At 41.9% G+C, this 21,870-nt stretch overlaps 1 protein-coding gene, 1 long non-coding RNA gene and 1 pseudogene across 2 annotated transcripts in view; all 3 read right to left on the bottom strand.

Annotated features, from left to right (window-relative positions):
- Nucleotides 1-10,437: 10,437 nt before the first annotated feature.
- Nucleotides 10,438-10,808, bottom strand: LOC102975022 (60S acidic ribosomal protein P1-like; annotated as a pseudogene).
- Nucleotides 10,809-17,527: 6,719 nt separating this feature from the next.
- Nucleotides 17,528-21,870, bottom strand: part of LOC114484683 (uncharacterized) — a 15,752-nt gene continuing 11,409 nt past the window's right edge. Inside the window, exon 3 of the long non-coding RNA XR_003677857.2 lies at nucleotides 17,528-17,865. This is a non-coding gene — a long non-coding RNA (uncharacterized lncRNA). The remainder of the gene's footprint in view (nucleotides 17,866-21,870) is intronic.
- On the bottom strand, nucleotides 19,475-20,309 carry LOC112066128 (sodium channel modifier 1-like). The gene is given in 2 exon segments (XM_055081804.1): nucleotides 19,475-19,861; nucleotides 19,863-20,309. Coding segments are annotated over 2 exon segments (714 nt in total). The 5' UTR covers nucleotides 20,259-20,309; the 3' UTR covers nucleotides 19,475-19,543.

Here is a 21,870-nt window from a genome sequence, read left to right as displayed (position 1 = left end):
CTGTAGCCGATCGATACTAGACTAATCCGATTGAAGAGATAACAGCTAAAGAAACACGTTTTACTTACGTGATTTTAAAAAAGAGCAAATCAAGGGTTTTGATCAGCAAAGAAAGCATAGAAAAATGCAAAACCTAAACAGGCACTACCCAGGCGGTGGGATGGGTGTGCACTGATCTGTAAAACAAATACACCAGTCTCTCCAGGGAGCAAATACTGTATACTGGGGAGATGGGCCTTGGCAATGACAGCAAATGGTATTATGTGTTTGAATTGTACTGCTAACTCAACTTGCCTTGATTCTATGGTAGCAACAATCTTCTGATTATAATTTAGCTTCCCATGAAGATCTGCCCGGAAACAACTTGCTATTTTCAAATCATATCCGCGTGAACAACTGTCTTTGTAAATTAATAAATTGGCATTCTGGTTTATACATCAATTTCTTGAGAACGTCCTTAGAGTGAATCCGCATTCCCAGTATCAGTCAGCTCTGTGACATTTAAATATTGTTTATGAACATACAAAACTGAAGCCCAGACCCCAAGCTGTGGTTAGTGCTATACTGTTAGGCTTCTTACAAAACAGGAGAACTTTCCTCTACTGGCAACTCACATCGCCCTGGAAGCCTGCCATGTAACAGTAAATATATTATAACAACTATAAACAGTTATAATTAAGCAGTTGGAGGTAGGAGAAAATAAATATTTTGTATTCAATCTAAACATAACACCTTAGTAATAACAATGTATTCCACTAGCAAATAAAATTTAACTTGATGAACTCCAAAATTAATAATACCTAGATGGACTTCCTAATTTCTTTCTTTTTTTTTTTTTTTGTGGTACGCGGGCCTCTCACTGTTGTGGCCTCTCCCATTGCGGAGCACAGGCTCCGAACGCACAGGCTCAGCGGCCATGGCTCACGGGCCCAGCTGCTCCGCGGCATGTGGGATCTTCCCGGACCAGGGCACGAACCCGTGTCCCCTGCATCGTCAGGCGGATTCTCAACCACTGCACCACCAGGGAACCCCCTTCCTAATTTCTTGAACCTACTAATTTTAGACTTATTAAAAAGTATTATGCTGAGTATTTGCAGTGCTAGAAATAATAGCTAACTTTTAATTCTATAAAAATTATACATAAGGACTTCCCTGTTGGTCCAGTGGTTAAGACTCCACGCTTCCACTGCAGGGGGTGCCAGCTCGATCCCCGGTGGGGGAACTAAGATCCTGCATGCCGCGTGGGGTGGCCAAAAATAATAATAATAAGGTTTTAAAAAATAAAAATAAAATTTATACATACTCTAAATTATGACAAATCCCACATGCATGGAATAGATATATAGCTACATGTGCATACATATTTTAATCCACTTTCATACACTCTGATAATCACAGAAACTTAATCTGAATTATGACAAATGCCAAGTTAGGTCATTAGTATTAACGAGGGAGATATTTAGTTCCGTATGTGTACATGAATACCTTTATTCATAACCCATCTACACAGATACATAAGCAGGGCCCACTTTTCACTGTAATGTGTTGCTGGTTTTGTGTTGTAAACAGGATCATTTTTCCAAGGTTATAATTGGGGGTTAACTCCTGACAGACCTCATCTTCAAATAAATCACTGCTACAACAAACAATGTCATAAAAGAAGAAATACCTCAAAATAAACCTCTTCCAAAATTGAAATAATGAACTTCATTTATTCATGCAATAGTTATAAAGGACCTTTATGTTTTAGACATATATGCTGTCTATACTAGAATTCATGCATAGATGTTCTGTGCAATTTATTTTACAAGGGACATCAATGTACATGCAGCACAGGACACAGAAAACCCAAGTCTAGCATACAGTTTACTAAAATAAGTAACCTAGCTATAATAAGCATTAAACGTTTAATGATTATATTTGCTGTCTTAGAATTTTGAAACAATTTTATAGGATCATCTTGACATAAGACTCTAAAATGCTGCCCAAGGAAGTTTACAGTAAGGCCTCCTTTTCTTCTTCATAAGCTTCCTTGAGCAATAAGCATGGCACCAAAACCCTTCAGAGTGTCCAGTAAAAAATGGTTTCTTTAGGAGGTGGACCATAGCTTTGAACACTAGAGGAGGTGCTTTCACTGCAAGAAAGAATTGGGTCACTGCCAGACCCCTACTGGGTCTCTCATCTCTCAGAATCTACAGCCTGTGAAGTCTTCCATTAAGGTCACTTTTCCCACAAACTGCCCCGCAGCCTTATACTTCAGAGCCACCTGCAGCCTGACTTTGTATCCCCCACAAGGTCAAGACTTACCTAAGAATCACACCACTACCCCCACCACCAATCACTGTGCAGAGCACAGGTGAGAAAATGCATTGGCCACGGCCTGGATCCTTCCATACAGAGCAATATAAGGAACACCAACCAAACAGCATCATCCACCCCTAGTCCCAAATACAGCTAAATGTGGAGAAAGCCGAGAGACCCCTATTTATCAAAGGACTGTCAGAAGTAACCATCTTGACAAATTTATGATAAGCCGAGCTCACTGTGCCTCACTCACATCCCTATTTTCTTTTGTCATCGCCCAATATGTAAGCACCCAGTTCAATCTATTATTATGTGACCTTGGGCAAGTCACTTAAACTCGTGTGCCTGTCTTCTCATCTGCAAAATAAAGGCTCTACTTTATGAGGTTGTTATGAGGATTAAATGAGAGAATACAGGCAAAGCATTGTTAAATTATTAGTATTGTTATTATTAAATTACTATTGTTGTCATTGTTATTCCTCTCTTCTAACCTCATTCCCATATTCCTCTGTGCTTCTTCTCCTGCCACCTGACCTCTCATTTCTACCTTAATTTCCAGGTGCTTCTGCTACGCCTCCCTGGAACACAATTCCATGATTAACAAACTCTCCTACCCATCCTCCAACTTATCCCTGAATGTCCACTGATATTCCTGGCTTGGAGCTTTCCTTACAGCCCTTTCAAGTGAAAGTGATTTACACCAAGACCTGCATGTACTAGGGAGTTAGGAGGTGATGTGATGCCCTCTTCCAGCCACACTACAACTTCTAGACAATTCCTCCTTCACCCTCAGGTAAAAAAAAAAAAAAAAACCCTGATTCTTCTTCCTCCAAGTTTCATACTATCTGGTTACACCTCGACTTCCTCTTTGCTGTCCTCTATTCATTCATTGAAGATCCTGGTTCACAGCCTTTCCTCTCCACCCTAGAGTCGTTAAACACTGCAAGAGAAAAATCACAGTTAAATAAACAGGTACCACCCTGAATTCGTAGGGTGGTACGAGTTCAGTGGACCTTCAATATTCCTGGGGAAATCCTTTCATGTTTTCAGGTCACTCTCTCATTCTCCCCAGTGATTCTTTCAAAGCTTGCCCATTTTCCTCAAAGCTCCAACACCTCAACAACCCCTTCAATCTACCAAATAACTCACCTCTTAAAGATAAGATAGACGTCTCCATATGGGAAACCAACTTCCTACTACCTACTACTACCAAACTAGGAATATATTCAGAGCCATCCTTCCACTGTTAAAATGAGAGAGAGCCCTCTTCCAAGCTAGGTCTAATTCCTCCATCTGTCTTCCAGATCCCTTTCATGTACAGGTCCTCAGTAACCTTACTCAAGCTGTCATTACCTCTGTCCTATACCTTCAACCTCTCCCTCTCTACTGGCTCCTTCCTCTCAGCTCTTTCAGTGGAAATACGTGAATACACCCACATCGTGTAACATTCAAGCAACATGGAAGTGTAATGACCATAATCATAGCTAGCATCTACTGACTACTTATGCTATGTCGGGCGCTGTTGTGAGTGCTTTCATGTATTAGCTTATTTAATTCTCAGAGTGACTTTATGAAATAGATACTATTATTATTGCCATTTTATAGATGAGAAAACAGGAAAAAAGAGGTAAAGTAGCTTGCCCAAGATTACCAAGCTATGAAGTACCAGAATCTGGAATATATATATAAAGTCACTTTGCTATACACCAGAAACTAACACAACATTCTAAATCAACTGTACTTCAATTAAAATTTTTTTTTAAAAACACACACAGGGCTTCCCTGGTGGCGCAGTGGTTAAGAATCCACCTGCCAATGCATGGGACACGGGTTCAAGACCTGGTCCAGGAAGATCCCACATGCCCCGGAGCAACTAAGCCTATGCACCACAACTACTGAGCCCATGTGCCACAACTAGAAGCCACCGCAGTGAGAAGCCCGCACACCGTGCAGCAACAAAGACCCAATGCAACCAAAAATAAATAAATTTTAAAAAAACAAAAAAACAAAACACACACACACACACACACACACACACACACAGCCATGCTAACCAGATTCATTTTAAATTCATGATCACTAATCTCAAGTGGGCCCTTAATGCTGCCTGGCAATTATAATATATATTCTTAGACTAGTGCTGTCCAATAGAACTCTCTGCAATGATGGAAATATTCTATAATCTGTGCTCACCAGAACGGTAGCCATTAGCACACATGGCTACTTATGTTTACATTTAAATAATTAAATTAGATAGACTTTGAAAAACCAGTTCCTTAGCCATATTAACCACATTTCAAGTACTCAGTAGTCACATGTGGCTAGTGGCTAAGTATTGGACAGCTCAGCATAAGCCATTCAGTCTCCCCTAGATGACTATTTCTCTCCTTCAACCCCCAACGCCTTTCACAGACTCCCACCACCCCATCTACCCACTTCTACCAGCATCTCAAACACATGTCTAAAACTGTACTTCTAGACTCTCTCCATTCTGTCCCCTCATACACTCATCTGTCCCCAAACCTATTTTACCCACAGTTGTCAGTTATTAACAACTCCATCCTTTCATGTGCTCAGACCTGAAATCTCAGGAATTTCCTTCACTCCTCTCTTCCTGTCACTCTCCACCCCCAGCTCACTGGTAAGTCCTATTGATTCTTCAAAATATATCAAAAATTCAACCACTTCTCATGACCTTCACAGCTACCATCCTGGTTCAAGCCATCATTATCTACTGCCTGGATTGTTTCAACAGCCCCCAAACTGGTCTTTTACCTCTGCCTCGCACCACAATCTATTTTCAACACAAACCAGATTTTCCTATTAAAAGTGAAATTCAAAGTAAAGTCTTTTCTCTGCTCAAACCTCTCCAACAGCTCTCCACCTCAACTAGAGTAAAACCGATATCTGTACAATAGCTTACAAGGTCTTTAATTGTCTAGGTTCCTGTTACCTTCTCAATAAGGTATTGCCATAGTCTCTCCTTTTAAAAATGCCATCTAGGGACTTCCCTGGTGGTCCAGTGGGTAAGACTCCACGCTCCCAATGCAGGGGGCCCGGGTTTGATCCCTGGTCTGGGAACTAGATCCCCGCACGCATGTAAAGATCCCGCATGCCGCAACGAAAAGCCAGCGTGCCACAACTAAGTCCCGGCACAGCCAAAATAAATAAATAAATATTTTAAAATGCCATCTACCACCCCACCTCTTCCCTTTACTCAGTTCGGTTAATAATGACCTCCGCCTTTTCAAAACCAAAAATCATACTCAGTTCTCATTTTACTCAAACTCTCAGTAGTATTTGGTTGAAATTGAAATTATTTATTTATTATTTATTTTTGGTTGCATTGGGTCTTTGTTGCTGCACGGTGTGCGGGCTTCTCACTGCGGTGGCTTCTAGTTGTGGCACATGGGCTCAGTAGTTGTGGTGCATAGGCTTAGTTGAAACACTTTGGTACCTTGACTTCCTTAACACCACCCTCTCCTGATTCTCCTTAGCCAGTTTCATAGCTTTCCATACCATCTATATACCATGGACTTCCAATTTGAAATCTCCAGCCTGGATATCTCCTCTACACTTCAAACTATCCAAAGTTGACATCTCCACTTGAATAATAGACACTGCAAATGAAACATGTCCAAAAGAGAATCCTTGATTTCAGCCCCTTCCCCAACATGCAATCTTCTTCATCTCAATAAATGGGAGTCCCATCCACCTATTTTCTTGGATCAAAAATCGCTGAAGCCCTCTCTTTCTCTTACATCCTTCATTTAGTCCATCATCAAATACTATTACCTTTACTTTCAAAATATATCCAAAATCTGATAGCTTCTCACATACCTCCAACACTATGACTCTAGTCAAATTCACTATCAACTGTCACCTTGACTACCAAACTCGTCTCTTACTTATTTTGCTTCTTGCTTTCACTCTTACGCCTGCTGCCTTACAGTCTATTTTTTACACAGCAGGTAGGATGAACCTTTTAAAACTTAAGTCAGATCATGTAACTCCCTTGCGCAAAACCCCCAGTGGCTTCCCATCTCAGTTATAATATGATTCAAGGTCCTCATCCTGCTCTGAAGGCTCTACACAATCTGGCCCCCATCCACCCCTCCACCTCATCTACTACTACTCTCCCTTTCTCTGCTCCAGCCACATTGGCTTTCCTGCTATTCCACAAGCATGCCAAGCATGGTCTCTTGCTTCTCAGAGTCTTATTTTTTTTCATTGGTTCTGGGAAGAATAGAATTAAATTAATCATAATCTTTGATTCATGGCACATTCTCTTTATTGATACTAGTTCATTTTTAGTTCGTTTTTAAAATAATGTAATAAGTATCCATGAACCTAATAACTAAATCTAACCATATGGCCCTAATCTCATTCCTCTGCCTCCCCCCACCCCCTGGCAAAGAATCATTATCCTGAATCCTGTGTTCATCATTTTGTGGTGCTCCATTTAATACAATTTTATGTCATACATATATATGCACACACACATATATATATACATATATACACATACATATATAGATATGTGTGCCTACATACATGTATGGATATATATATATATATCTTTCTTAAAAGTATAATTTTTATTATAATGTATTTTAACTTTATACAGCTGTATGCTGTATGTACTCTTTGGGAACCTAATTTTTCCCCCTCCATATTCACTTTTCTAAGATTCACCCGTGTATATTTGCATGTTGCTGTGGTTCATTCATCTTGATTGTTGTATAATATTTCATTGTATGAATAACACTTCAAGGCCTTGGCACTTTTGCCCTCTGCCTAGAATGTGCTTCTCTTAGATATCCACATGACTTCCTCCTTCACTTCACTCATGCCATTATTCAAATGCCACCTCATCCTAACACTATCTAAAATAGTGCCCCATTTTACACTCTCTCTTTTACTCTTCTTTACTTTTCCCCATAGCACTTATCACTACTGCGCTGAATATTCTCACTTTGCCTCTCCGGATCCACTCTCCCCCTTTCCACCCTGCTCTGTGCCCTGCAGCAGATCTTTATGATCTGCAATAATAGGCTTCCTTGCCTTCTGGTTTCCCCTTTGGTTTTGCCTGTGAGAGATACCCTCAAGAGACAGGAGGGTGGGAGAGACTGGAGTTGTAGCATTTATTCCCCAGCTCCTTCCCTGCTGTGATTTTCCAGCAGCTGTCACACTCCTGTCCTGTGACTCTCTCCTATTGCCATACTTCTCTCCAGGTTGACTCAGGGCCAAGCTATGGTAATGTATTCTCATGCCACTCCTACCTGTGGCTGCTGAATCATTTCTTGTCCTTTCACTTAACATTGTTTACAACTTTGTAAATACTCCTTCATTAAATGCTTATCAATCCTTCTGTTTGAATGCACCTCTCTTTTCTGCCAGTACCCTGAGTGACAGGACTGCCTGACGTTAAAATTATTTATTTTTTTGTTGTTGATTGTCTGTTTCCCCCAGTAGACAGTTAAGCTTCAAGAAGGTAGGGGCTTCCCTGGTGGCACAGTGGCTAAGAATTCGCCTGCCAATGCAGGGCACACGGGTTCGATCCCTGGTCGGGGAAGATCCCACATGCCACAGAGCAACTAAGCCTGTGGGACACAACTACTGAGCCTGCGCTCTAGAGCCCATGAGCCACAACTATTGAGCCTGCATGCCACAACTACTGGAGCCCACGTGCCACAACTACTGAAGCCTGCACGCCTAGAGCCCGCGCTCCACAACATGAGAAGCCACCACAATGAGAAGCCTGCGCACCACAATGAAGAGTAGCTCCCAGTAGCCGCAACTAGAGAAAAGCCCACGCATGGCAACAAAGACCCAATGCAGCCAAAAATAAAATAAATTAAAATAAAATAAATTTTTAAAAAAAGAAGGTAGGGACTTTGGGACTTCCCTGGTGGCGCAGTGGTTAAGAATCTACCTGCCAATGCAGGGGACACAGGTTCGAGCCCTGGTCTGGGAAGATCCCACATGCCACGGAGCAATTAAGCCTGTGCGCCATAACTACTGAGCCTGTGCTCTAGAGCCTGCGAGCCACAAGTACTGAAGCCCGTGTGCCTAGAGCCTGTGCTCCGCAACAAGAGAAGCCACCGCAATGAGAAGCTCACACACCACAACAAAGAGTAGCCCCCACTCGCCACACCTAGAGAAAGCCCACGTGCAGCAATGAAGACCCAACACAGCCAAAAATAAATAATAAATAAATAATTTTATTTAAAAAACATAAAATAAAAGAAGAAGGTAGGGACTTTGTCTGACTCCCTGCTATATCCGCAAGGCCTAGAATAGGCTGAACTCATAATAAGCATGCAATAAATATTTAAGTGAATTATCAATACATATAATACTGCATTTTAAATGCTTACACACAAAAAATTGCTTGCACATACCTCTTTCAAAACAAATGCCATTATTTCTTTAAGCTACATACCTAACAGAATTGCAGAGTTGAGGGTTAAGTGGATATTTAATTTAGTAGATAGCACCAAATTTTCCTCCATTCTCCAATAGAAGGAATCAGGGCTCCATGGAGAAATGGCTGACTCTAGGACTGGGGCATGGAAAATATGAGTCGGGAGCACCATAAAATTTTTTTAAATTATAAAAAACTGAACAAACATAAAAATAAAAAAACCCTGCAATTATAGAGGTATGTCAAAGGGATATAGGAGCCAACTGAAAGAGCTTCCAATGGCCAAATTTGAAACAATTTGAGCAACAAAATTATCATTGGATTATAATTCAAAGTATAAAATAAATATCAACAAATCCATCCTGATATTAATAAATGATTGAATAAATAAATTAAAGGAGAGTACACAAATCTCTTGTACAGAAGAATTCCAAATAATTTATGTAGATACTCTCTGAAGCCAGTGGAGCAAAACTGCCCACTCTTTAAGTGTAGGATATGCATAATGACTTCCTTAAAATCAGTGGAGTTTGGAAAGAGAGAAAGAGAGTAGTGTTGCAGTAGAGAAACAAGCCAAACACTGCCTCAGCCAGGCAATCAAGGTTCACCTCATCAATGATAAATCATGTTGATAGCATGTACCCTTGGTATGATGTATAACTATGGAAAATGCATCAGACAAACTCAAATTGGAGGATATTCTACAAAATATCTGACCGGACTCCTTAGAACTGTCAAGGTAGTCAAAAACAAGGAAGGTCTAAGAAATGGTCACAGCCAAGAGGAGCCTAAAGAGATATGACTAAAGATGATGTGGTGTCCTGGATGGGATCCTGGAGGAGAAAAAAGGGGCATTTAGGTAAAAACTAAGGAAATCCGAAGAAAATATGGACATTAGTTATTAATAGTGTATCGATATTGGTTCATTAGTTGTGATAAATGTACCATAGTAATACTAACAATAGGAAAAACTGGGTACAGGGTATATAGGAGCTCTCTGTAATATTCTTATATATTTTCGGTAAATGTAAAACTATCCTAAAAGAGTTTGTTAAATGTTTTAAAAATACCCCATCAGGATGGCTATAATTAAAAAGACAAATAATATCGTGTGTTGGCAAGGATGTGGAGACACTGGAACCCTCACACATTGCTGTGGGAAGATAAAACAATACAACCTCTTTGGAAAACAGTTTGACAGTTCCATATAATGTTAAATATGGAGTTACCAAATGGTCCAGCAATTCCACTCCTAGGTATCTACCCAAGAAATGAAAACATATGCCCACACAAAAACTTGTACATGAATGTTCATAGCAGCATTATTCATAATAGCTAAAAAGCAGAAACAACACAAATATCCTTCAACTGGTGAAATAAACAAATATGGCTCACCCATACAATGGAATATGATTCAGCCGTAAAAAGGAATGAAGTTCTGATGCATGCTACTACATGGATGAGCCTTGAGAATATTAGGCTAAGTAAAAGAAGCCAATCACAAAAGACCACATATTGTATAGTTCCATTTATATGAAACGTCAAGAATAGGCAAATACATAGAGACAGAAAGTAGATTAGTGGTTGCCAGGGTATGGGGAAAGGTGGGAATAGGATGTGTCAGCTAATGAACACAGGATTTCTTTTTTTTTTTTTTTTTCTCAGCAAAGAGCTCTGCTCTTTATTGAACATGATACTAAAGAGGTTTAGTCAAAAAGACCAAAGCCCATGTCATCATCAGACTCTTCACATTCTTCTTTCTTTGCTTCTACTTTCCTCAGCTGGGGCAGCAGTGGTGGAAGGGGCAGGACTTCCTGCTGGTGCAGGTCCACCAGCTGCTGGGGCAGGTCCACCAGCCCCCACATTGCAGATGAGGCTCCCAATGTTGACACTGGCCAAAGCCTTTGCAAACAAGCCTGGCCAGAAAGGTTCAACATTTACACCAGCTGCTTTAATGAGGGCATTGATTTTATCCTCCGTGACCCATCACCTCATCGTCGTGCAGGATGAGGACGGAGTAGATGCAGGCAAGTTCTAAGATGGAGGCCATGGTGTGGGTGAGTGCTAGGCAGGGGCTGCCCGGCGTGGTTCTAGTCGCCCGATGATGTGAGGGCCTCACCCCAACGCGGCCTTAGCCACCTAAGTGGCAGCTGAGGAAAGGGACAGGATTTCTTTATGGGGTGATGACAATGTTCTAAAATTAGAATGTGGCAATGGTTGCACAACTCTGTGAATATACTAAAATCATTGAATTGTGTGCTTTAAAGGGGTGAATTTTATGGCATATAAATTCTATCTCAAGAAAGCTGTTATCTAAGGGACTTTAACCAGAAAAAAATTCTAAGTGTGTTGATTTGGGGGGCTCTTTCTGTTGCTAATTTGTAATGTTATTGCACTGTGATCAGAGACTGTTATTCCTATTATTTCTGCATTTTTGCAGACTAATAAATGAGTTATTTTGGAAAATGTTCTATGGGTATTTGCAAAGAAAACACATTCTATGTTTGGACAGGGTAATCTCATATATATTATATATATATGTATATATATATATATTCAACCTTGTTGAGTAGTGTTATGAACTTCTGTATATCCTCACTTATTCACATGATCTGATGATTTCTTAGAGAAATATTTTACTTCAAATATGCCTGAAAGTCTGGCCAGCAACCCCAATCTTATCTCTTATTAAGTTATTCTGAACTATTTCAAACCTTCTCCACTTTTCTCAAATTTTTGCCACCCCTCCCCTAACCATCACATCCTACTTTAATACATAAAATGGAAAGGAAGATGGGATTGCCTTCATCTGCCTGGTACCAAACATACAACTTACAACTGTCTACCTTCATCCCGTTCCATTTAACTTTTCTCATTCTTCTAACAATAGAAGAACTACCCCTCCTTCTGAGACCCATTTCTCCACCTGCCCTTGGAATTCCATTCTTTTCCATTTTCTCAGAAACCTTGCCTTATCAATTATCCCGTTTCTCTCTTGATTCTTCAGCACCTCTCTCTGGAGTCTAATTCTTCTCTCCTTGAATCTGGGCTTGTCTTAGTGACTTCCTTAACCAAAAGAATGCAGCAGAAGTGATATTCTGCAATGTATAAGGCTAGGACATAAGAAGCCTTGCAGCTTCCACCTAGGCCTCTTGGAACACTTACTCCTGGGCCCTTGAAGCACCATGTAATGTGTCTGCCTACCCTGAGTCTGTCCTTCTGTGAGAAGACCCAAGCTAGCCATGCAGAGAGGCTGTCTGGAGAAAAAGATGTCCAGCCCGCCCCCAAATATTCTAGTTCTCAGCCATTCAAGTCATCCCAGCTGAGGCCCCAGACATCATGAAGCCAAAATGAGCTTGATGTGCCTTGTCTAAATTCTTGACCCAAATAGTCATGAGATATAATAATAATTATTATTACATTTTTGTTTTAAGCCACTAAATTTTGGATTGTGTGTTAAGAATAACTAGAAAAGAATAACTAGAACAGGGACTTCCCTGGTGGCGCAGTGGTTAAGAATCTGCCTACCAATGCAGGGGACGTGGGTTCGAGCCCTGGTCCAGGAAGATCCCACATGCCGCAGAGCAACTAAGCCCGTGTGCCAAAACTACTGAACCTGCACTCTAGAGCCCGCGAGCCCACGTGCCACAACTACTGAAGCCCACACGCCTAGAGCCTGTGCTCCTCAACAAGAGGAGCCACCACAAGAAGCCCGCGCACCGCAACGAAGAGTAGCCCCCGCTCGACGCAACTAGAGGAAGCCCGAAGACCCAATGCAGCCAAAAATAATTAATTTAAAAAAAAAGAATAATTAGAACGGTCAAAAATGACCTTCGTGTTGCTAAATGTAATAGACATGTTTTCATCCTCATTTATTTGACCTGTCAGTAGCTCTTCTTTCAGGGAACCATTGCCTCTTTTTGAAATACTCTTTTCCCTTGGTTTACCTGACACATCACTCTCCTGGCTTTCCTCATACCTCTCTACGCTCCTCTACCTCCTTACCCTCCTTTACTCAACCACTGAATCTTAACATTTAACTCAGTTACAGCCCCTCTTCTCACTTTACAATCTCTCTTTAAGTAATCACATCCATATCTGGGGCTTCAATTACCCTCTGTTCATATATCTCACAAACTGATGTCCCCAGTTTTTCTCTGAACTCCAAAGATTTTTACGCCCACTACACATCTCCTCTTACATGTCTCAAAACACCTGCAATTCAACGTATTCAAAACCAAAGTCTTTTCTTCCACCTCCCCCTATAAACCAAAACCAATAACCTGGTCTTCTTGCAGTGTTCCCTATCTCCAAGAATGGCACCATCGTCCATCACTTGCCTTTTGCAAAGCCAGAAACCAGGAGTCATCTTTGCTATGTCCTCTCTCTCATCTTCATGTGCAACCCACTCTGAAGCCCTATCAATTTTGCCTGTTAAATCTCTTAAAACTCTCTTCTTCTCTCTCAATGTTGACCACTTGCACCACCTCTAAGATATCTTCCGGCATATAGTTAGAGCCTTCTTGCCATGCCATGTGGCTTGTGGGATCTTATTTCCCCGACGAGGGATTGAACCCCGGCCCTTGGCATTGAGAGCCCAGAGTTCTAACCACTGGACTGCCAGAGAATTCCCAGTTAGAGCCTTGTAATTGAGCTCCCTGCTTTGACTTTTATCCAGTCAATACCTTTTACAGTCAGAATTGTCTTTTTCACTTTTAATCTTTTCAATGATTCTTATTGTGCTTAGAATAAGGACACAATTAACATAGCCTCTGAGACCCTGAATATTTACTCCTTTAGTCTCATCTTATAAAATTCCCCACTTGCTGATTGTCTACAGCCGAACCAGCTCTTTTGTCCCTTATATGCACTGGGCTTCCTCCTGCCACAGGGCCTTTGCACAGACTTTTCCCTCTGGTTGAAATACTTTTTCTCCCTCTTCACTCAGTTAACTTCAAACCCCTGGGGAGGTTTCACTTGCTCAGGGAACCTTCCCTGACCTCTCACACCTCTGTGTACCTCTTCTACAGAGCACTCATCACGGTTGTAATTTTACATGTATTTGAATGAATATTTGAATAATGTCTATCTCCCTGACTAGACCGAAAGCTTCATGCGGCAGGCACCAAGGCTGTTTTGCTTGCTACTATGCCCACAGTACCTAATACAATGCCTGGCACATATTAGGTGCTAAATATATATTTTGGGGGGAAAGTAGGGGAGAAAGCAGTAAAGGAATAAGGAGGGAAGAGGGAAAGGAGGAAAGAGAGAGCAAGAAAGGGGATCCTCCAGCTATGATTGGTTATTTGTAAATTTGTATTCTGTTAGTATCCTAACAGTCTTTGTCACTAATTCATGTTGTTAGGTGCATAAACGTACATGATTGTCACACGTTCTTAGTGGAGTGTACCTTTTAACAATATTAAATACCCTTTTGTCTCTTTTAATATTTTTGGCTCTGAATTCTATTTTTGTCTGATTCAAATAGTGGGGGTTTTTTGTTTGTTTTTTGCTAGCATTTGGACAGCTCAAAGTTTTACTGTTTCTTTGCTTACCACTATTTCTTTTTTTTTTTTTTTGCCGTACGCGGGCCTCTCACTGCCGTGGCCTCTCCCGTTGCGGAGCACAGGCTCCAGATGCGCAGGCTCAGCAGCCATGGCTCACGGGCCCAGCCGCTCCGCGGCACGTGGGATCCTCCCGGACCGGGGCACGAACCCGTGTCCCCTGCATCAGCAGGCGGACTCTCAACCACTGTGCCACCAGGGAAGCCCACCACTATTTCTTATATTCCACATCGTCCTCTTTTTTGGATTCGTTTCTTTCATTTTGCTGTAATACCTACCTGAGTAATTCACAAAGGTTCTGAATACGCCTACAATGTGTTCTGAATATGTCAGAAAATTAGAATCTGAAAATTGGAGTTTTGTTCCTTGTATTACTTCACTCCTTCCCTTTCCCCACTCAGGGACAATTGTTCTATTTACAGTAGTCCCTCGGACTCCACTGAGGATTGGTTCCAGGATCTCCCATGGATGCCAAAATCCTCAGATGCTCAAGTCTCATATAAAATGGCGTAGTACTTGCAAATAACCTATGTACATCCTCCCATATACTTTATTATTATATTTTTTATTTTCAGGCGTATTTATTTATTTTTATTGAGGTAATATTGATTTATATTATATAAGTTTCATGGGTGTAACATTATATTTCTGTATACCCTACAACGTGCTCACCATCAAAAATTCAGTTTCCGTCCACAACCTTACAGTTGATCCTCTTCACCCATTTCATCCTCCCCACGTTCCTCTGGTAAGCACTACTCTATTCTCTGTATCTGTGTCTTTGTTTTTGTTTGGTTTGGTATGTTCATTTATTTTGTTACAATGGAGTACTATTCAGCCATAAAAAGATGAAATCTTGCCATTTGCAATAACGTGGATGGACCCTGAGGGTATTATGCTAAGTGAAATAAGTCAGACCGAGAAAGACAAATACTGTATGATTTTAATCATATGTGGAATATAAAAAACAAATAAACAAAAAGCAAAACAAAATAAATGAACTCCTGTATACTTTTTCTCAAATTGAAGTATGGTGGTTGTACAATATTATATAAGTTACAGTTGTACAATATAGTGATTCACATTTTTTAAAGGTTATACTCCATTTATAGTTATTATAAAAACTCCCATATATTTTAAATCATCTCTAGATTACTGATAATACCTAATACATGTCAATGCTTTGTAAATAGTTGTAAATACAATGTAAATGCTATGTATATAGTTGCCATCTCTGCAAATTCACTTTTGCTTTTTGGAACTTTTTAGAATATTTTCGATCTGTGGTTGGTTGAATTGCAACCCTTGGTTCTTCTCTTTTATGTTGTAGATTTTCTCCAACTATTTCTGGTAATCCTTTGTTGTCTACGCATATTAGTGAATAAGGGACACATTGATTAGCAAAGATAGCTTGCCTGGGTTCCCTCTGCAGTTATGTGTGTCTGACTGCCCTGTCTCCTGAGCAGAAGGACTTTGTGTAAGTGGGTTGTGTGTGTGCTGACCTGTCAGGCTTCCCTTTAAAGTAAGTAACTGTGAATGAGACAGAAAGGCCATTCTCCCTACTCCCCGCAAATTGCCAAAACAATTTTACTCTGACAGTGGAGAACTTTAGTGTACTTCTCTCCTGTCCAAAGTTGCTTCTCTTTTTTTGTTTTTCCATATATTTTGTGGAAGTCCAGATTACACCACGGTCTGCTCTGTTTTTTTCTAGGATCCTACACTCACACTAGAAAACTTTTGGAAGCAAATAGCTCACTTTCTTTAGTGTGAAATTTTAGGCTTTAACCTTGGAATGGGTTGGGGGAAGGAGGGGTTGGACTGATCACAGAGGGGCCCAACTGATCCTTCTTTTCTGAATACAATTCTTTAATTCACCAGAGAGCATCCCCTGCTCTTTGCATTTATTCATTCTGAGATTTTATTTACTCTGGATTTAATCCAGTAATTTTCTATTGCAGGTTTTGGACTGGGCTCCTCCTCCTTTCTTATCAATATGATCATACCTGATTTCTATCCTCAACGGATTCTTCACAATTTCTGAACTGCTGATGGTACACTTTCCTTTAATTATACCACTCTTGGTCCTTTTGCTATTCTGATGTTTTAAGAGATTTGGGGAGGGGAGGATGGGGACAAAGTTACAAGCACTTAGGCTGCCATCTTGATCTAATCTGACCAAAGTCATTTTCTTATGTCAATTTAACTGAGGCAAGGAGAGTGGCCAGAGCTCACTCTGAGAGGCCAGGGGAAAGGGCATCTTCCAGTGCTGGCTTCTGATTAGTCAGGACTGCTAATAAAGGTCCATTAGGATTGAGAAATCTAGTGTCTGCATATCAGTGCTTCTGAGAGAGCCAAGGTGACAACTAGCAGGCATGATCTTCAGAGCAGAAAAATTGTACACAAAAAGTGCCCCCTTTAGGTGAGTTGATTAGGAAAAGGCACTCCTTTGGGTAGGCCAATTAGAAAAATGCTTGCTTTTCTCTGCTGACAGTGGCATCCCTGCATTAGGGCCCAAGGCTGGTGGACTAGCAGAGTATGGGCTAGATTTCATCCTCTCCCACCCGCAACACACATACCCCCCTCAGTGGTACACCTTTGTGCAGGGCATATCCTGCAGAACCATATATAGACAAATAGTAGTCTCTGCCAATGCTACGTACAATGCCCAGAGACAAGGCCTCTGCCATCTGGGGCTTCTCCCAATTCCATGCACAGGGCTGAGAGGTCAGGTTCAAGCTCAGAGACTTTGCTCAAGTGGGCCTCCTATGGCAGCAACCTTTGCTCCCCACTACCCACTGTCCCAAGAGACAGCCCTCTGACCTCCCTGAGCTCTTGCAGAGCCAACATTGAATTGCAGCTCAGAGATCCTGCCTCCAACAATCGGGGAGCTCTGGTTTTAGAGACTAGGCCCTCCTCACTGGAGACAGAGCCACCCTCAGCACCAAGAGCAAGGTCTTTAATGCAAATGCCAGCAACAACTCTCAGAGACCATCAACCACCACTAGGCCACTCCAAGAGCTGTCCTCAGGAACTAGGGACAAGGCCTGTACTGACCAGGTTACAGTGCCTCCTCCCACAACCTACCCCTCACCCGACCTGGGCCATCCACTCATCTACCAGAAGTAATTATCGTGGCAACCCTGCAGGAATAAGGCATGGATGTCCACTACAGCGTTTTTTGTTTTTGTTTTTGTTTTTAATTAATTAATTTATTTTGTTTTTATTTTTGGCTGTGTTGGGTCTTCACTGCTGCGCGCGGGCTTTCTCTAGTTGCGGTGAGTGGGGTCTACTCTTCGTTGCAGTGCACGGGCTTCTCATTGTCATGGCTTCTCTTGTTGCGGAGCACGGTCTCTAGGCACGCGGGTTTCAGTAGTTGTGGCACGTGGGCTCAGTAGTTGTGGCTCGCGGGCTCTAGAGCGCAGGCTCAGTAGTTGTGGCGCAGGGGCTTAGTTGCTACGCAGCATGTGGGATCTTCCCAGGCCACGGCTCGCACCCGTGTCCCCTGCATTGGCAGGCGGATTCTTAACCACTGCGCCACCAGGGAAGCCCCACTACAGCATTTTGAAGGTTCTGAAAATGTAATAAACCAAGAAAATAAAATAAGCTGTATAAAACTAAAAAGGGGGAAAGAGAAAAAAGTATAATTATTTGCAGATGATATGATTATAGGCATTGGGAATCCAAGAAATGCAATTTTAAAACTATTAAAACTGAGGCGTCTATGTAGTGGACATCTGTTGTTTTGGTTTGCCCAGCATTCCTTCCTCCCTGCTTCTGGTAATAGCACTTCTCTTCCTTTGGAGATCTGTTACTCCTTCACTGTCCTTTCAATAGAGTCCTGGTGGGATGAGCAATGTTAGTACTTTGCCCCATTCCCCCTTTGCACATACAGCTGGGCATCTAACCCAGGATGGACTAAACATAATATCAAATCCTGCTGGACACTGTGGCAGCGCCAAGAGGTAGGTATATGACCCAGACCAGAGATCTAATACCTTCCTTGGAATATTCCAAATCAGAGGTAAAGAAGTAGCCTTCTCTTTTCTTCAGATCTTAAACCATAAGTAGACCCCAGAGTAGTTGATAGCTGTGTCTCTACCATGTGGAAGAGTCTTAGAGAATGAGGCAATACAGAGAAGAGAGAGGCTGAGAAGACAGATGAAGAAATGAGTGCCTAGGTACTGGCTAGACTTGAGTCTCTGGATCCAGGTGTGTCTGGGATCTGCCCTGTCCTTCCCAGTTATATAAACCAATAAACTCCATTTTCCTCTTCAGCTTATTCAAGCTGGGTTTCTGTCACTTGGAAACAAGAGTCCTAACTAATAATACAAGCTGGATGTAAGATAAATGTACAGAATCCCATAGGTTTCATTTTTCCATGTTTCGAAGCATTATAAAGTGGTTCCCTTTTTTTTAATTTTCCAACATTTAATATAAAATTTTTTTAACATACAGAAAAGTTTAAAGAATTTCACAATGAACACCAATATACCCACCACATAGATTTTACAATTAACATTCTATTATTATATTCCAATAGCTTTCTTTTATTCTAGCAATACTAGAAATAGAAACAGGAAAAAGAAGTATCCCATTCACAGTAGTGGAAAAAGGTATGTGTGAAATGTCAACCAGCAAAGACAAATAAGGGCCCCCCCAAATTCTGCTCTCTCTAGACAAAGGATGAGGAAAGGACCAACCTAGAAAGACAGAAAATTTTAGACAACTGATGTACTCTAGCCAAACGCCACGGAAAAACTGTGCCCCACCGCTCGCCCATGCCACCCTGGGCAGGCTACCTCGAGGCGGCCATCCCACTTCTCCTACCCTGGCCCGCTGAGTGGAGACCACGTGGGGAGCCTGGTGCCAATCCCCCTTTCCCTTTCTTAGAAACACTAAGACTCTACATCTTTTAAACTACCAAATCCTGGCTGAGCTAGCTGCTCAGTTTAACAGCTGAGCTGCAACACTGCACAGGCAGCCATACCTCCAGGACCAGGACGGTCCCCACTGCCATGGAATAGACGTCATACTGTGCTGCTTGTCTGCTCAGGGACAGGCTCAGGGTCCTCATCGCCTCCAAGTACTGCCTGCGAACCTCAATAGCAAGGTGGAAATCAGTTTCCTGAGAGGGATCAGGGGATGGTGGTCAAGTGGGGACTTCTGCATTTGCTTTGTTGTGGTTGTTTTTTTTTGGCTCCCAGCACCTGCTGTAGTTTATTTGTGAACTGAATGGGGAAAGAGGGTGTCAGTCCAAGGGGAGATCAGGGGGTTCCTCTTCATCAGAGTCAAACTCAACATTTTCATCTTTTACCCATCGACCTCGTCCATCTGGGATCCATCCAGAGCTTCGAAGGGTGAGGTAATGATCCAGGGCCCGTCTTCTTGTGGGGCTCATAGGTGCAGGGGATGAGACAGTTGCTGACTCCTTGGTCTGTGAGCCAGCCTCAGGCTCAGGTTCTCTACTGATCTTCCCACTTTGGGGTTCAACCTCTGGGGGTGGCAAAGGGGAACGAGAGACAGAGGGATGAAGGGCTTCTGGTCTGGGTAGAGAAGAATCAAAGTCTATACTTCCGGCGGCAGCAACTGTTATAGTGAGGAGCTCTGTGCAGAGCACTCTGGGTGATAAGTCGAGTCTGGATTAACAGAGGAGCCTCCGCTTTGGTCTCTTCCCTCCTCAGTTCATTCTGCTCTCTTGGATTCTGCTCCATGCCCTTTCCTGGCTGCTTCTTGCCATAGAAAAGCTGCAAGCTGGACAGATGTTTCTTGCCTGCACGGTGGGCAGTCAGCATGGCCAGAGTGTCCAGTACAGGTCGATGGGGACATATGGCACAAGCAAAGCGTCCATCCCGTAGCATCAGCGCCTCATCCTCTGGGATATAACTGGCCAGCAGATCCCCAACTCTTCGTTTTTTGAGCACATTGAGTTGACTCCAATCATCCCCTTCCCTCTTGAAAGACATCACGACTGTGACCCCCAGAAATGATCAATTCTACGGCTCCGCCTTCGCCACTCCTTTGTTGTGGTTGTTTTATAGTGAGAATGAACTCATGTAGTATTTTGATGAAAACTTTTTAAAGTTTGATAATTTAGTGTTGCTAATGGTGTGGGCAATCAGTGGTCATTCTGAAGGTGGGTGTGTATGTGCAACATTCCTTAAGGGTAATATGGCAGTCTATCGAAATTTAAATATACCTTCTTTTTTTTAACATCTTTATTAGAGTATAATTGCTTTGCAATGGTGTTTTAGTTTCTGCTGTATAACAAAGTGAATCAGTTATACATATACACATATCCCCATATCTCTTCCCTCTTGCGTCTCCCTCCCTCCCACCCTCCCTATCCCACCCCTCTAGGTGGTCACAAAGCACCGAGCTGATCTCCCTGTGCTAGGCAGCTGCTTCCCACTAGCTAACTATTTTACATCTGGTACTGTATATATGTCCATGCCACTCTCTCAATTCGTCCTTGTGGTCTCTCCCGCTGCGGAGCACAGGCTCTGGATGCGCAGGCTCAGCGGCCATGGCTCAAGGGCCCAGCCGTTCCGCGGCACATGGGATCCTCCTGGACCAGGGCACGAACCCGCGTACCCCGCATTGGCAGGTGGACCCTCAACTACTGTGCCACCAGGGAAGCCCCTCGTTTCTTTTTATGGCTGAGTAATATTCCATTGTATACATGTGCCACATCTTCTTTATCCATTCATCTGTTGATGGACACTTAGGCTGCTTCCATGTCCTGGCTATTGTAAATAGAGCTGCAATGAACATTTTGGTATATGACTCTTTGAATTATGGTTTTCTCAGGGTATATGCCCAGTAGTGGGATTGCTGGGTTGTATGGTAGTTCTAGTTTTAGTTTTTTAAGGAACTTCCATACTGTTCTCCGTAGTGGCTGTAACAATGTACATTCCCACCAACAGTGCAAGAGGGTTCCCTTTTCTCCACACCCTCTCCAGCATTTATTGTTTCTAGATTTTTTGATGATGGCCATTCTGACTGGTGTGAGATGATATCTCATTGTAGTTTTGATTTGCATTTCTCTAATGATTAATGATGTTGAGCATTCTTTCATGTGTTTGTTGGCAATCTGTATATCTTCTTTGGAGAAAAAAAGTTGAGCACATTAAATTTCTTTATTAAAGAAATGCTGTCTACTTCATTGGTTATTCTGAGGATTAAATGGCATATTCCACATAAAGCACTTAACATAGCATCTGGAATGTGATAAAAACTCAATAAATGTTAGCTGTTACCTTTATTATTAGCATTTACGTTATTGTGTCACCTATTGAGAACAACTATTATAGTGCCAATACTGCTTAAAATATACTTGTTGTAAACATTTTAATTAGTATTTCCATTTAATTAGTCATTCAGCAGCTACTTTTTGTCCATGTACCTAACCCTGTACGTCACTGCTGTTTAAGTTTTGGATCAAATCTGACCCATTAATTTTATAAATGTCCCTGTTAATTTTTTTTTTACCTGTTCTCACATACTTCCAATGACAGGAAGCTTACCACCTACCAGTCAGGCCTCCTTCATTTTATTTTATTTATTTATTTATTTATT

Source organism: Physeter macrocephalus, chromosome 21 (assembly GCF_002837175.3).
Source record: "Physeter macrocephalus isolate SW-GA chromosome 21, ASM283717v5, whole genome shotgun sequence".
Taxonomy (NCBI): Eukaryota; Metazoa; Chordata; class Mammalia; order Artiodactyla; family Physeteridae; genus Physeter; species Physeter macrocephalus.
This window is presented reverse-complemented; position numbering and strand designations above follow the sequence as displayed.